The sequence below is a fragment of the Berghia stephanieae genome, chromosome 11 (assembly GCF_034508935.2).
Source record: "Berghia stephanieae isolate SIO BIC M18660-M18661 chromosome 11, UCSD_Bste_1.3, whole genome shotgun sequence".
Classification (NCBI taxonomy): Eukaryota; Metazoa; Mollusca; class Gastropoda; order Nudibranchia; family Aeolidiidae; genus Berghia; species Berghia stephanieae.
This window is the reverse complement of record NC_088370.1, coordinates 40,303,966-40,316,226: the sequence shown is the minus strand read 5'-3', so window position 1 is coordinate 40,316,226 and position 12,261 is coordinate 40,303,966. Positions and strand designations below refer to the sequence as shown.

At 35.0% G+C, this 12,261-nt stretch overlaps 1 protein-coding gene across 1 annotated transcript; it reads left to right on the top strand.

The window, feature by feature from the left end:
• Positions 1-2,455: 2,455 nt before the first annotated feature.
• LOC144956979 (transcription factor E2F3-like) lies at positions 2,456-12,261 on the top strand. The gene is made up of 10 exons (XM_078887858.1): positions 2,456-3,027; positions 4,908-5,007; positions 6,284-6,378; positions 6,748-6,872; positions 7,278-7,366; positions 8,219-8,320; positions 8,735-8,847; positions 9,269-9,397; positions 10,576-10,741; positions 11,151-12,261. Exons 1-10 carry the CDS (start codon positions 2,764-2,766, stop codon positions 11,345-11,347), a joined length of 1,380 nt encoding a protein of 459 aa, XP_078743984.1. The 5' UTR covers positions 2,456-2,763; the 3' UTR covers positions 11,348-12,261.

Here is a 12,261-nt window from a genome sequence, read left to right as displayed (position 1 = left end):
TATTGCTTTTAGACAGCCATTTAGGTGATTAGTTCTGACTATTATCATACCAATCAGATTATAATCGTTGAAGGTTACGCATAGTTTTGTGTGTTTGTACGTAATGTCTGGCTGGCGAATCCTGTGAGTATTTTACCTAAACGCACATTATCAATAGATAGAACGAACTTGACACCACTCCGCTCATTGTTGTTGTTATTAGCCAGTCAATTTTCATGAGAAGTTCTCACTAAATTGTATTGATCTGACTATAAACGTTTAATGTTACATGTTTTGTGTGTTGGCATGTTAAATCCGGATGACATATGTTATGAGTTGTTGTTTTTTTAAAACTAAACATTTTAATGCATCAATAATTCAACCATTGGTATCATTTGTTCCTTCCTAACGACAATTCACCAGGCAATGCACTTCCTTATCCATCAATGATGTCAAAGTCACAGTGTCAGACGATATGTTAACGAAGGTTAAGTACATGAGCATTAATCACAATATTTTGATGCAGTGACGAATGGAATAGAAAAATTACAATTGATTTTTTTTTCTTCTAGAAAAAGGGTCGATCTCTTGGAATGTTATTTTGGCAGTGAGTGTATTACAGACCTACCGTTAAAACCGAATATTCTAAGTTATGCAAGCTTAAATCGTATTTTTTTTTTTTTTGTTTTTTGTTTTTGGTTTTTATTTTTATTTTTTTTTTTTTTTTGCTGTTGATTGTTTGTTTGTTTTTTCTTTGTTCTTTTTCACTGTTTTTAAAAATATTTTTTTGGGGTGGGGGGGGGGGGTATTTTTATTGTTGTTTCTTTTATTCACCCCATTTTCAAAGTGCTGTTAAGTCAAAATAATAAAAGATCATTGATGAATTTTGCAACAAAAAAAAAAAAAAAAGATCTAAATCGAAACTGCTATTTATAAAGTTATTCACAAACAACCAATTAAATTTCAATGTCCTATTGGACGACCTTAACACGACCATTTTATGGCGAGTTGCCCAAAAAAGGATCAATGTGTATGTATTAAAATAAAGAATATTTGAGCCGAGACAGTCGAGATGAGCGAATTGATAAGGGACCCCGGTTTGAGCTCCGTTTTTAAGAAATTGTTTTTATTCCTTGAGCTCAATTTGCACCGCCGCGGCTGGCGTCTATTTCTGTCTTTGCTCAAAGTGACTCCCATGGTGAGGAATGAGAGGAATTATTTATTAATTTTAAACCACAATCATATTTAGTATCAGAATTGCATAGGAAGTCGTTCTTTTAAGCCATTGTAACATCCGTGGAATCGGAGTTTATCCCGGTTTCTGTTGCGATAAAACTGACTGAAAACAAAAACAGTATTCTATACTCTTGGATAGAAAACTAGCTTATCGCAAAGCAATTGTGTCAGAAAAAAATAATAGACCAATGCGTTCTCTATCTCTTTCTAGACTACTGAGATATCGGGACTAAATTAAGGGGTGGAATCAACGTGAACTAACTAGAGAGTTAAATGGGTGGAATGGAGACAACATCTGAGGTTGCTTTGCACTTTTGGTCTCTCGCTTGGTGGCCTTTTCGTGCATTAATTGAAGCGACGGAATGCTCTTGCCTAACTTAACGATTATGAATGTAATAATGAATGCCAATAATTTATGGGTTTTGCCCAGACTCAAAAGGTCAAGTCAACCTGACACTAAGCGGTACACTACTATAAGTTATTGAAGTGAGCTACTTTGACGGGGGGTTTTTCCGTTATATGTGACGTGGCACGGAAGCTCAATCATACTTTAATCTTCCTAACTCAAAACATTTTTTTTCCTTATTTCCCGTTTATCGTTTAGGGTCATGATGAACGCAGCGTTTGATAAATAATATCTTTTCGATTAATTGATTCGTGGTCAAGTATACACGATGGGATATCGAGAGGGGGGGGGGGGGGGGGGGGGGGGGGGTATGGTGTGACCTTAACTTAGGTTTTGTCAACAATGAACTGAGAGGTCATGGTCAAGGCCAATAGTGTAGAACGAGTGAAATCGAGTGATGGTGATGTCTGTTGGTGTTTCTTTTTCAAAGCAATTCATAATGAAACATTCTTCATTATTATAGGAAAATAAGTTCATAGATAAAGATCAATTAGTTTATCTGAATCGTTGTGCACGTCTCAAGCAGTGTAAAATTATAGCACAGCTGTTCGTGGAAAATACAGTCGTGGCCCGGGAACGAGCATAGAAAACGCACTTGCTGAAATAATAATGCTTTTGTATCTAGAACTTGATTAGAAACAAACGTTATGGTTTTTTCCACGCTTTATTTACGGTATAATATTTACTTTACCCACATGTGGCCCGTGGTACTTTAGAATATACATTTTCCTTGAACCCACAATTACTTTATGCTTATGATCACATGTCTAAATATGATGTCATACCGCGGGAAATATGATTTCGCGCCAAACTCGCGCTTGCGATAGCTTTGTTTCCCAGACTTCCATCTTCGGCCTTCTGTGGTTTGATGTTGAAGGGTCATAGACCTTTGGAATCCGTTGTTATTTACACTCAAAAGTAGCCATCGGTGATTAAATACTTCAGTAAATAAACATATATTGGTGTTTGATTACTTTTTAGTAATAATTATTGTGGATTACAATTTATTAAATGAATTCTCATGTTTTTTTCGGAGCGAAGTAAACGGAAGTGATATCACCGACTCCAAGAAACAGCTGCAAAGCAGGTAGTCGGCGAGCTAAGTCTGTCCTTGTGATTATTCTGTGTTAATAACGGCGATAATGCCTAGAAAACAAATATTAGTGGCCAGGCGTGATCTACCAACTTATGTGAAGCAGGAAAATTCAGATTTAGGATCAAGTGCACCGCAAATTCTTAACTTGTCAAGCATCTACCCTCGCCAGTCTGCTCCAACCATCACAACAAAGACTTCCGATCTAACGGGCAATGGACATTTTCAACTAAAGTCAGAAATTGAAGATATCTCACCGAGAGGAACGAATATATCTTCTTTTCATTTAACGAAGGAACATGAAAAACCTCAGGTATGTCTTTTTGCATTGCACAAAACTTAACGATATTTTTTTTCTTCTTCAAAACTGACCAACGAATGAATGAGAATAAGCCCCGCCCACATCGGCCCCTGCCGTCGATGTTGATAACGCTTGGCATTTTTTAACAGAATGTTCGTTTATATTTATGGCTACAGGGCATTTTCTCTTCCTATTCCATCGTTGTCTTTCAATATTAATTTTCGTTATTCTCATTTTGTAGTTGCTTGTTTTTTTGATTTGCGTTGACCTTTAGATAATCGCGACTCCCTTTCGGCCAAGCGTGGGTACGCGGTTGGCAGCCCTCGCCAGGTCACTCTTTGAAAATGATAGGAGCATGTTGCGAAATACATTTAATTACTATCGTTTTTCGTATTTTGCTATAACTATAACTAAAATAAGTACCTGCTTAATTGTTACAAGTGGCCTAAAATGAAATTGAAAATGCACTGTTAATTAATCGCTTTCCCGTTCTGAGTTATGTGAATGTGAAGTCAAGAGTTTAGAGTAGCGAGTCAGAGTCATGCTTGTCATCATATGAAAACTTTCGAAATGGCATAGAAATAAGTTATGTCTATAAATTCTATAACTCTAGATTTTAAAAAAAAAAGATGATACAGATTACTTGTTTGTTTTCTTTTGCAAGTTTAGAACAGACCGACACTTAATTGTTTTCAACCAGATTCATTTTTTTCTTTCTTAATTTGAAAGCTCGTGTAGAACGTGAATGATAATTAATCAAGAGTAGTTTCTTTTTTACTATAACTAGACGTCTATATCATTTTCTTCCTTTTTACTGCGCTGATATGTCCTTACATTTATTGCAGGCACCATGAAACCCTTAAAAACAAACAAATACCTTTCTCTTTCATAACTATAATCATGGGTTTTTAGAAAAATAAATCGCACACTTTTTTTTTGGTGCAAAATTTGGGTTTTTTGTGGAGTTTTTTCAAAACACCACCATGTCAGTTCATTGTGTTTTGTCCAATCCTGCAAAACGTGGCATCCTACTTTTCCACATTCACAAATGTTTGTTTCTCCAATCTTAAAAAATGCTTATGAAAATATGGTGTTGAGACAGTTGTGTCCACAGCGAAGTCTGAATATGGCAACTTGATCTTGTCTTTTGAGATGTTTTATAGGGTTATTTTTCATGTATTCTTGGTGCTTCTTGTTCCATAAGGTTTTGGTCTTGGTCTAGATAAGGGATTTGATCTCACCGATTTCATACTTGTATAGTATGTAAAGTGCATTAAAAGGTTTTGTTTTGTTTTGTTTTTTTAAGATCAGGGATTGTGGGTGTAAATTACGAAAACAAATCTTTTTACCATTCTAGTCGGGTTTTTGGGAATGTCAGGTTTACAATCATCAGGTGTTGAGCGCAATGCACAGACATGGTTCCATCTTTTGCATGCATCCTAAATACCATAGGGGGTGATGACTATGCATTTGTACTCATTGGTGGCAGCTTTGTATTGAATGCCCTCTTGACTGACTGTCAAGTAGAGGGATTGCTTCATTACAAAACTAGATAGGTGTCATTGTTTTAACATTTTAAATTTTGCAACAAAAACTTGCAATAATCAGGTGCTTATCTCGTCTGGTTCCACACGGCGGTTGGCTTTCTCTTTAATTCAGGGTTCACTTCTATATTTTTATGAATTTTACTCAATAGTCACGTGTTGACAGTTATATTTCATGTCATAAAATTGTTGAATTATTCCATATAATTGTTTAGAAATTTAATTTAATTTGTTAATTTGCATATATTTTAAGATGCATGATAGGAATATTGCTCGTATGAATGTGCATAATGCCATGATGTCCACTTACCTTATTGAGTGATTTGATTGCAACTTTCTCGTTCCTAGGTCAAAAGACGTCTTGAGCTCGATCATGAAGTAGCTATTGAAGGTTTCAAAACTCCTAAACCTGCTAAACGCAGAAAGAGTTTAGCTGAGTCGCCCAAAGGTTTGTAATAGCTTTGTACTGTTTGTATACGTGAAAGTTAAATGTAGAAATTTGGGGAAAAGTAAATTGCAATTTATTTGGATTGGGTTTAATCAGCGTTGTTCTGATTTACATATTTATCTTTTTTCTTCCACTTAGATATCTGCAGCACCTTTGAAATTTATCATCTCTCCTTCCAACCCATTCTCTCTCTCTCTCTCTCTCTCTCTCTCTCTCTCTCTCTCTCTCTCTCTCTCTCTCTCTTCATTCTCTCTCTCTCTCTCTCTCTCTCTCTCTCTCTCTCTCTCTTTTCTTCACCTTTCTAACTTATCATTTTCTCCCCTCCCCCACCTCCCCCTTTTTCCCTTCATAATTCTATTTCGTTATATTATTATATGCAGTGACACTTTGCATGTCGCCATGTTTAAGACCAAGCATTATTGACGGTAGAGCAAGTTTAGTGGTGTAACGAATTTGATGGATGTAATATCGGACTTAACCAGTGTTGGGAATCACTATCTGAACTCGAAATCATACTTTTAATAACTAGGTCTAAACAGCTGGTAATTCAAATGAAAAATTCAGAAAAATTAAAAGAATCTAGTTTAAAAAAAATATTATTGTGATCAAAAGCTTGGAAGGAAATTTTGTTCAGAGCATTGGCAATATTTGTTGTTTTTAAAAAAATTAATTTTTCACTTATGATTATCGACGTGTGTTGTCTGTCACCTGACGAAGGCCAAAGGCTGAAATATCATATATTTAATATTTGTGTATTGCTTCTTTCAGAGCCATATTTACTCCTTAAATTTTTGTTCTGTGTCTTCTACTTAGTTTTGTCCCAGTCCTTGACTGGGAGGTAAACAGTCAAATTTATAGTTATGTTATAGTTTTGGAAGATGATATTTTTTACCTTGTAAATCATCTCTGTTATTAATTGTTAGTTATGTATTCTGTAAACATTTGAGTGTGTTCGTCTTAGTGGGATCTTGTGCTTGGGTCTGGATGAGACTTTAGGTGATCTCAAACTATTTACATTGATGGTATTCTCTTGGAATCTACACCTGTTCCCTTTTGGAACCAATTCCCCTTTGTCTTCCTTTTTTCTTGGGTGCTTTGATTGTAAATCTAGAATATTTTGACCCTTCCACTTTCTTCTTTTTGCTGGCGCTGATATGACCTAAATATGTTGTAAGCGGTGTAAAACCCTTAGAAGGAAAAATAAGACAATTCAGATGTATTAAAACTAAGACCCAGTGTAAGACCTTTTATTTTTCTCTCTATTCTCATGATATAGGTTTGGGTTCACCGTTAGAAAAGACTAGATACGACACATCCCTGGGTTTACTCACAAAAAAGTTTGTCGGTCTGTTGAGGAGTGCACCAGATGGGGTAAGTGCAATGCACTTGGATTTCATACATGATTTGTTGTTGTTCAAGTTCTAGTTCAGTTCATTGCTATAAGATGCAACAGGCATTTCAGTACTACCATGCAAATACTATTACAATTTATAATCAAAGCAACAGAATATAACACCTAGGTCTAGTCACATTTTTCTCATGACATTACAGTGGAATTATTGAAATTTAAATTACCTTGTTGTGGTTGAAAAGTGTAATACTATGGGACAGTTGAATTAGGATTATTCTTTCAGAACAAAATATATTTATTATTAAGTAATCTCTTCTCCCCCTCTCTGTTTTTTTTTTTTTTAAATAAATTTATTTATTTTTTACTTCTCAAAATGCGTTTTAAACCAGGTTGTGGATCTAAACAGAGCATCAGAAGTACTGGAAGTACAGAAACGCCGTATTTATGACATTACAAATGTCCTTGAAGGCATCAACCTCATCCAAAAGAAATCAAAAAATAATATACAATGGCGGTGAGTATGGTACAAGTTACATTTTTATCATAAAATATATAATATATAAATTGGATGCAATTCCTTTTACACTCCAACAGTTTATAGAGATTTCATTGGGATATACAAATCCTCGAGGGTCATATTTGGCCAGAATCTTTATTTTTGTTGAAAATTTCAAATTTTAATGGGATTTGATTAGAGATTTGGTGAAAATATTTTACTTGCTTAGGTGGTGCTTGTCCGAACTGATTTACACTGCATCGATACTAATCTATTTCATGTTTAAGAGTCGGAATCCTGTTGTCTTCTTGAATTTGGATTTTGTTCTTAGAATAGACTAGAATTTTTGTTGGTTTAATATTTGACTTTATTTATTATTAGATTTTTGATCTCTCTTAATTTTTATTTCTCATTTCTCTTCAGTGGATCCGCCAATCATTTCACAGCCTCAGGGGAACCTTCCATCCCTCAGGTGTCACAGATCAGCACTGCCAGTGTCGATTTACATTCAGGTTTGTCTCTCCTGTATACACTGGAATCTGCATAAAGTCGACACCTCTTGTTGGTCTCAAATTTCTGTTGTTTATCCGTGTTCCATTGATAATAATATATGTCAACCAATTTTTCTGGTCCGTGTAAATCATCTCTCTGTTATATATTATTATATTTGTTGTTTTGAATGTATAATGTAAGCATTTTAGTGTATTCCTTATGTCCGGATGAGACTTATAGGTGATCTCAAATTAAGTACATTGGTGGTGTGCTCTTAGAATCTACATCTGATCCCTTTTTGTTCCCAGTTCCCCGATGTCTTACCTTTTCTTGGGTGCTTTAATTGTAATTCTAGAACTTTTTACTCATTCTCATTTTTTTCCTTTTTTACTCGCGCTGATATAACCTAAATGTGTTGCGAGCGCTTAAAAACCCTTAAAAACAAAACATTTCTGGTCCGACAGCATTGGCTTTATTAGGATTCTGATTCCTCTGTATTTACAATAGTACATTTTTATTGCTTTGTATTATAATTATAGTCATATTCTTATGTCCGCGATGTATTATTCTGTTGCTACTCCTGTGCAAATTAAATTCACTAAAGAAGGTCGGATATGACTCAAGACAACCACTTTGTACAGTGAGACAATGGATGCTTACTCACTTTAGATATAATTAAATCCATCTTCATCCGAGGCAGTATAATCTATCAAAGAAGTCTTTTAATGAAAATTATTTCTAAGGATTACAAATTTGTGTGTTAGATTATAATTATGATATTTTGATTGTGGGGTAAAATGTATTTGTGGTGATTTTGGTTTAATTCTGCATTTTTAATTACATTATACAGTGTCATGTATATTCTATTGCAGACATGGCAGACTTGAGATCCCAAGAAAACATTCTAGACAAACAGATAGCCAATTGTACAAGACAGTTACGGTCCTTGACAGAGGACTCAGAGAATGCAAGATATCCTTTTTGAAATTATAGCCAAACCACGGTTTGTGTTCATGATGAAAGCTTTTTATTAATTAAAGAAAATTTTCTTAGTTTGTGTGAGGGTTTTGTTGTTGATTAAGTTTTTTGTTGTTTTTTTTTCCTTTTCCAAACAAAAGAATAAAAGGAAAAAAGTGAGTTTTTTACTGATAAAATGTGAGTAGAGAGCGTTTTCCAAGGACTCTATTTTGCAGACAGACCTGGAAAATAGAAAGTTTTGTAATCTTGGTGGGAGAGGGAATTTTACAAATGTCGAGCGTTATTAAATTGTAATACATTTTTCAAATTGTATCCCATTCAATTTCAAACAAAGTCTAATGGGTTTGTTGACAGTTTGTTTCATATTTACCTTGTCTTTTACTCGTAACTTTCCTTGACCATGTCCACATTAGCATATGTGACTTACCAAGACATACGGTCTTTATGTTCTCTGAAAGAACAGACAGTGATAGCCATAAAGGCACCCCCTGAAACTCGGTTGGAAGTTCCGGATCCAGATAATGTAAGTGGTAACATTTTGATTTGGTAATATTGTTATATATGTATTTAAGGTGGTAGATCCAGAAATTTTGATAGTATTTTTGGTTGGTAAATTTATGGACTTCCTTTGGTCAAATAAAATTCATGAGTGATGAGCAACAGATTTTTTGCCTTTGTTTATGTCTTAGAAGTGATTTTCAGATTCGAGTTACAGATGATCTTAAATAATGAGTTAAAGAATCATCTCTCATTCGTCTCTTGGTGATTATTTTGTTGTTGTCATTCATACCTGAACATACTATTCAGAGAAATGCTGTATGTGTTATGGGCAACCAGTTGTCGGAAACACTGGTATTTTCGTTATTGTTTTGAACTTCTGATTTGAGTGATAGGTTTTCTGATTTACTTTATCTGCAACTCTGAATGTTCTTCCTGCCCTGCAGAATATCCAAATTTGGTTAAAGAGTTCGAGGGGGCCCATAGATGTCTTCCTTTGTCCCGATGATTTGCCAGGGGAAGATACCAGTTCTGCATCATCTGAATCAACAGCATCTGCCATGGGCCAGGATGAGGTAGGCTTTTTCATTGCATGTCATGGGAGAAGTTAGAATAGCTATAATCAGTGATGATAATTTTCTGCGGAATTCCAGGATTTTGGGGTTTTCTCAGAAATTTTCCGCAGATTTTCCCATGTCAAACGTTTTCCTCTGATAACAGGTCGAGTCAATTGGTGGATCAGTGATAAAAATCACAGTCATGTCTTGTGTCATATTTCGACATTTGTGCTCAGTTGCATGAATTTTGGTGACACTCCCATTTTTATGGCCTCAGTCTATACAAACTGGTGCCAGACAGATGTCGAAAATGAGACTAGGCAATTGATGGACGAAAAAGAAGGAGATGGGGAAGGGGGTAAATTAGTCTAGATTTTATTTGTAAGTTGGTCAAGATTGGTAGTACAGTTTTAGGTCCGTTTAAAAAGATAAGTATTATAACGTTCCCCTAATTAGAAAAAAAAAAGAGCCCCGTCGATTAAACTACTATCTCTCTCTTTCTTTCTCTCTCTCTCTCTCTCTCTTTCTCTCTCTCTCTCTTTCTTTCTCTCTTTCTCTCTCTCTCTTTCTCTCTCTCTCTCTCTCTTTCTCTCTCTCTCTCTCTTCTTTTTTCTTTTTCTTTTTTTTCACTCTTCCTCTCTTTTTCTTTTCCCACTCTCTTTCTGTTCTCTATTTCTATCTTTCCCTTATCCATATATCTCTCTTAACCATTCTTCTATCATTCCTCATGTTTACTTTAAACGTCATCTGGTTATGGAGAGATATTTATCTGTTACAATTATAAGTTTACTCTTTTTACCTTTGTTTTCACAATTTTGATTTATTAAAGATACTTGACTCTTTATTTGTAAGATCCGTAACCACTGGGCTACAGTAACAAAGATAGAAAAAATAAAAACATATACTTCCAGGCCTTTTGACCAACAGTTAATTTTAAATCTCTTGAATAGAATGTATTTTTAAAAATAGTTTTAAGGAAATGACAATTCATTAAAAATGTACATAAAGTTAGTTATATCTCTAATATTAAGAATAAATGTACACTAGAAGTAGTAATATAATATATGACACTATGATAAATTATGATATGATTTTGTTTGAGTTTGACAGATGGACCAATACAATTTCTTCCTTTTTGATAATTACCATTATCATCACTGTTTTAAATCGTAATTTTTTAAATTTTGTTGTTCCAGGTTGATGGCCTTTTATCCAGTGATTTGGACATGAATGTCAAACAAGAACCGCCTGCAACGGCATCAACTGTATTTTCAGGTTCAGAGGTTGCAACAGACCACCTCTCTAGCGTAGAGTCTATTAAGCAAGAATTACTGTCAGAGGATTCGCTCTCTGCTGATGGAGGTTAGTGATTTATTTACTCTCTGCTGCTGAATGATGTTTGTTTTTTCTGGAGGAATTTCCCCCTTCATTTTTGGAGAGGCTCCTTGAGGCAAATTATGAAGTCTTGTTTTTCTCTGTGACATTTTGACTTCAAGTTTCGGAATTGTCATAGAGGAAATTTTCATGGTCCATTTTCTATTTTTCTATGTTAGCATGAACAGTAAATGGGAACTCGTGGTAAGATTCTAAGGGAAGCATGAAATTGATCTCAGGTTTAACGTTAACCTCGACAAAAAAAAAAAGTATCGTAACAATATTTTTATTCCATTTTTTTTTTTTTTTCAAATTTGAATACTGATGATCATGTTTTAGTTTGTTAATCTCTGATGTGTTTGTTATTTTAAAGAAAAATTTTTTTTTATTCCAACAGCGTTACTGAAGAAAGCCCTTCTGACCAATGACATATCTCCATCCTGTGGTTCCTCTTTGCTTCACACGACATCTGACCAAGACATGCCCTTCACCCAAATTCAACCCTCATTCCAATTTGATGAGACGGATTATTTATTCAATGTCAATGAGGATAGTTTCAGCGAACTGTTGGATGCTTATGACCTTGATTTATAGTTGTTTCACACTGGCTGGACCATTTCTGAACAAATTCACACCAATCTTTTAAAAAAAATATTCTTCCAGTTGCCACAAGGTCGAAGGTCACAGATTTTGGATTTCGAATTGTCGCTCAATTTGGATTGATGACGTGTTCAATTCTTGATGTTTCCTGGTATACTGCTCGATTCGTGTGTAGGCTTGGACATAAACATTTTTTGCTATCATTGCAGCAGGTATGATTTTGCAAATACCGAGGAGTGCAATCAATTTTCACCAAACAAGTTGGCTTAAAGCAATGTTCGGCCTTCTTAAGAGTGTACAGTCTTGACACTCCAAGCCCACAGATTTGTACAGCCTGGAAGAGAAGTCTGGTGATATCTCTAGTATGTGTGCAATCGTGGATTATTTTTACCATAATTCTTATCATTTTCATAATTATGATGTTATAACCATTATTTAAAAGACTGGCTGTTGTTCTGTCGATAATATACATGAAGATTTTTACACCGTGTGAATGAATAAGCTTTGTGTGGCCTCTGTGTTCTTGTGTTCAAGATTTTGTGATGCAAGGGATTTAGGAGTGACTGAATGACAACCAGGAGCTATGTTCTTTATGTGCATTCCCCCTCCCCTTGAACTAGAGAAATTCTGATCTTGTTGCAGATTAAGCATCGCACATATCTTTGACTAAGCACCTTGTCATGATGGCAGAGCCACAGTTTTGTTTGTTGGTCTATTTGTTTTCCTTGATGGCTCTTTATTGTGCTGTCTCTGTGATCTCTTGTTTGTTCAGACCAACTTTCATCAGATGTTTGACATTCTTGGCTTACACCCGACTGCACATGTCTGCCACTTCTATAAATAGAATTTTTTATGATTAGTAGAGTATTTGCGATTTTTGATGGAAAATAAAGGCTAATATGAACAGG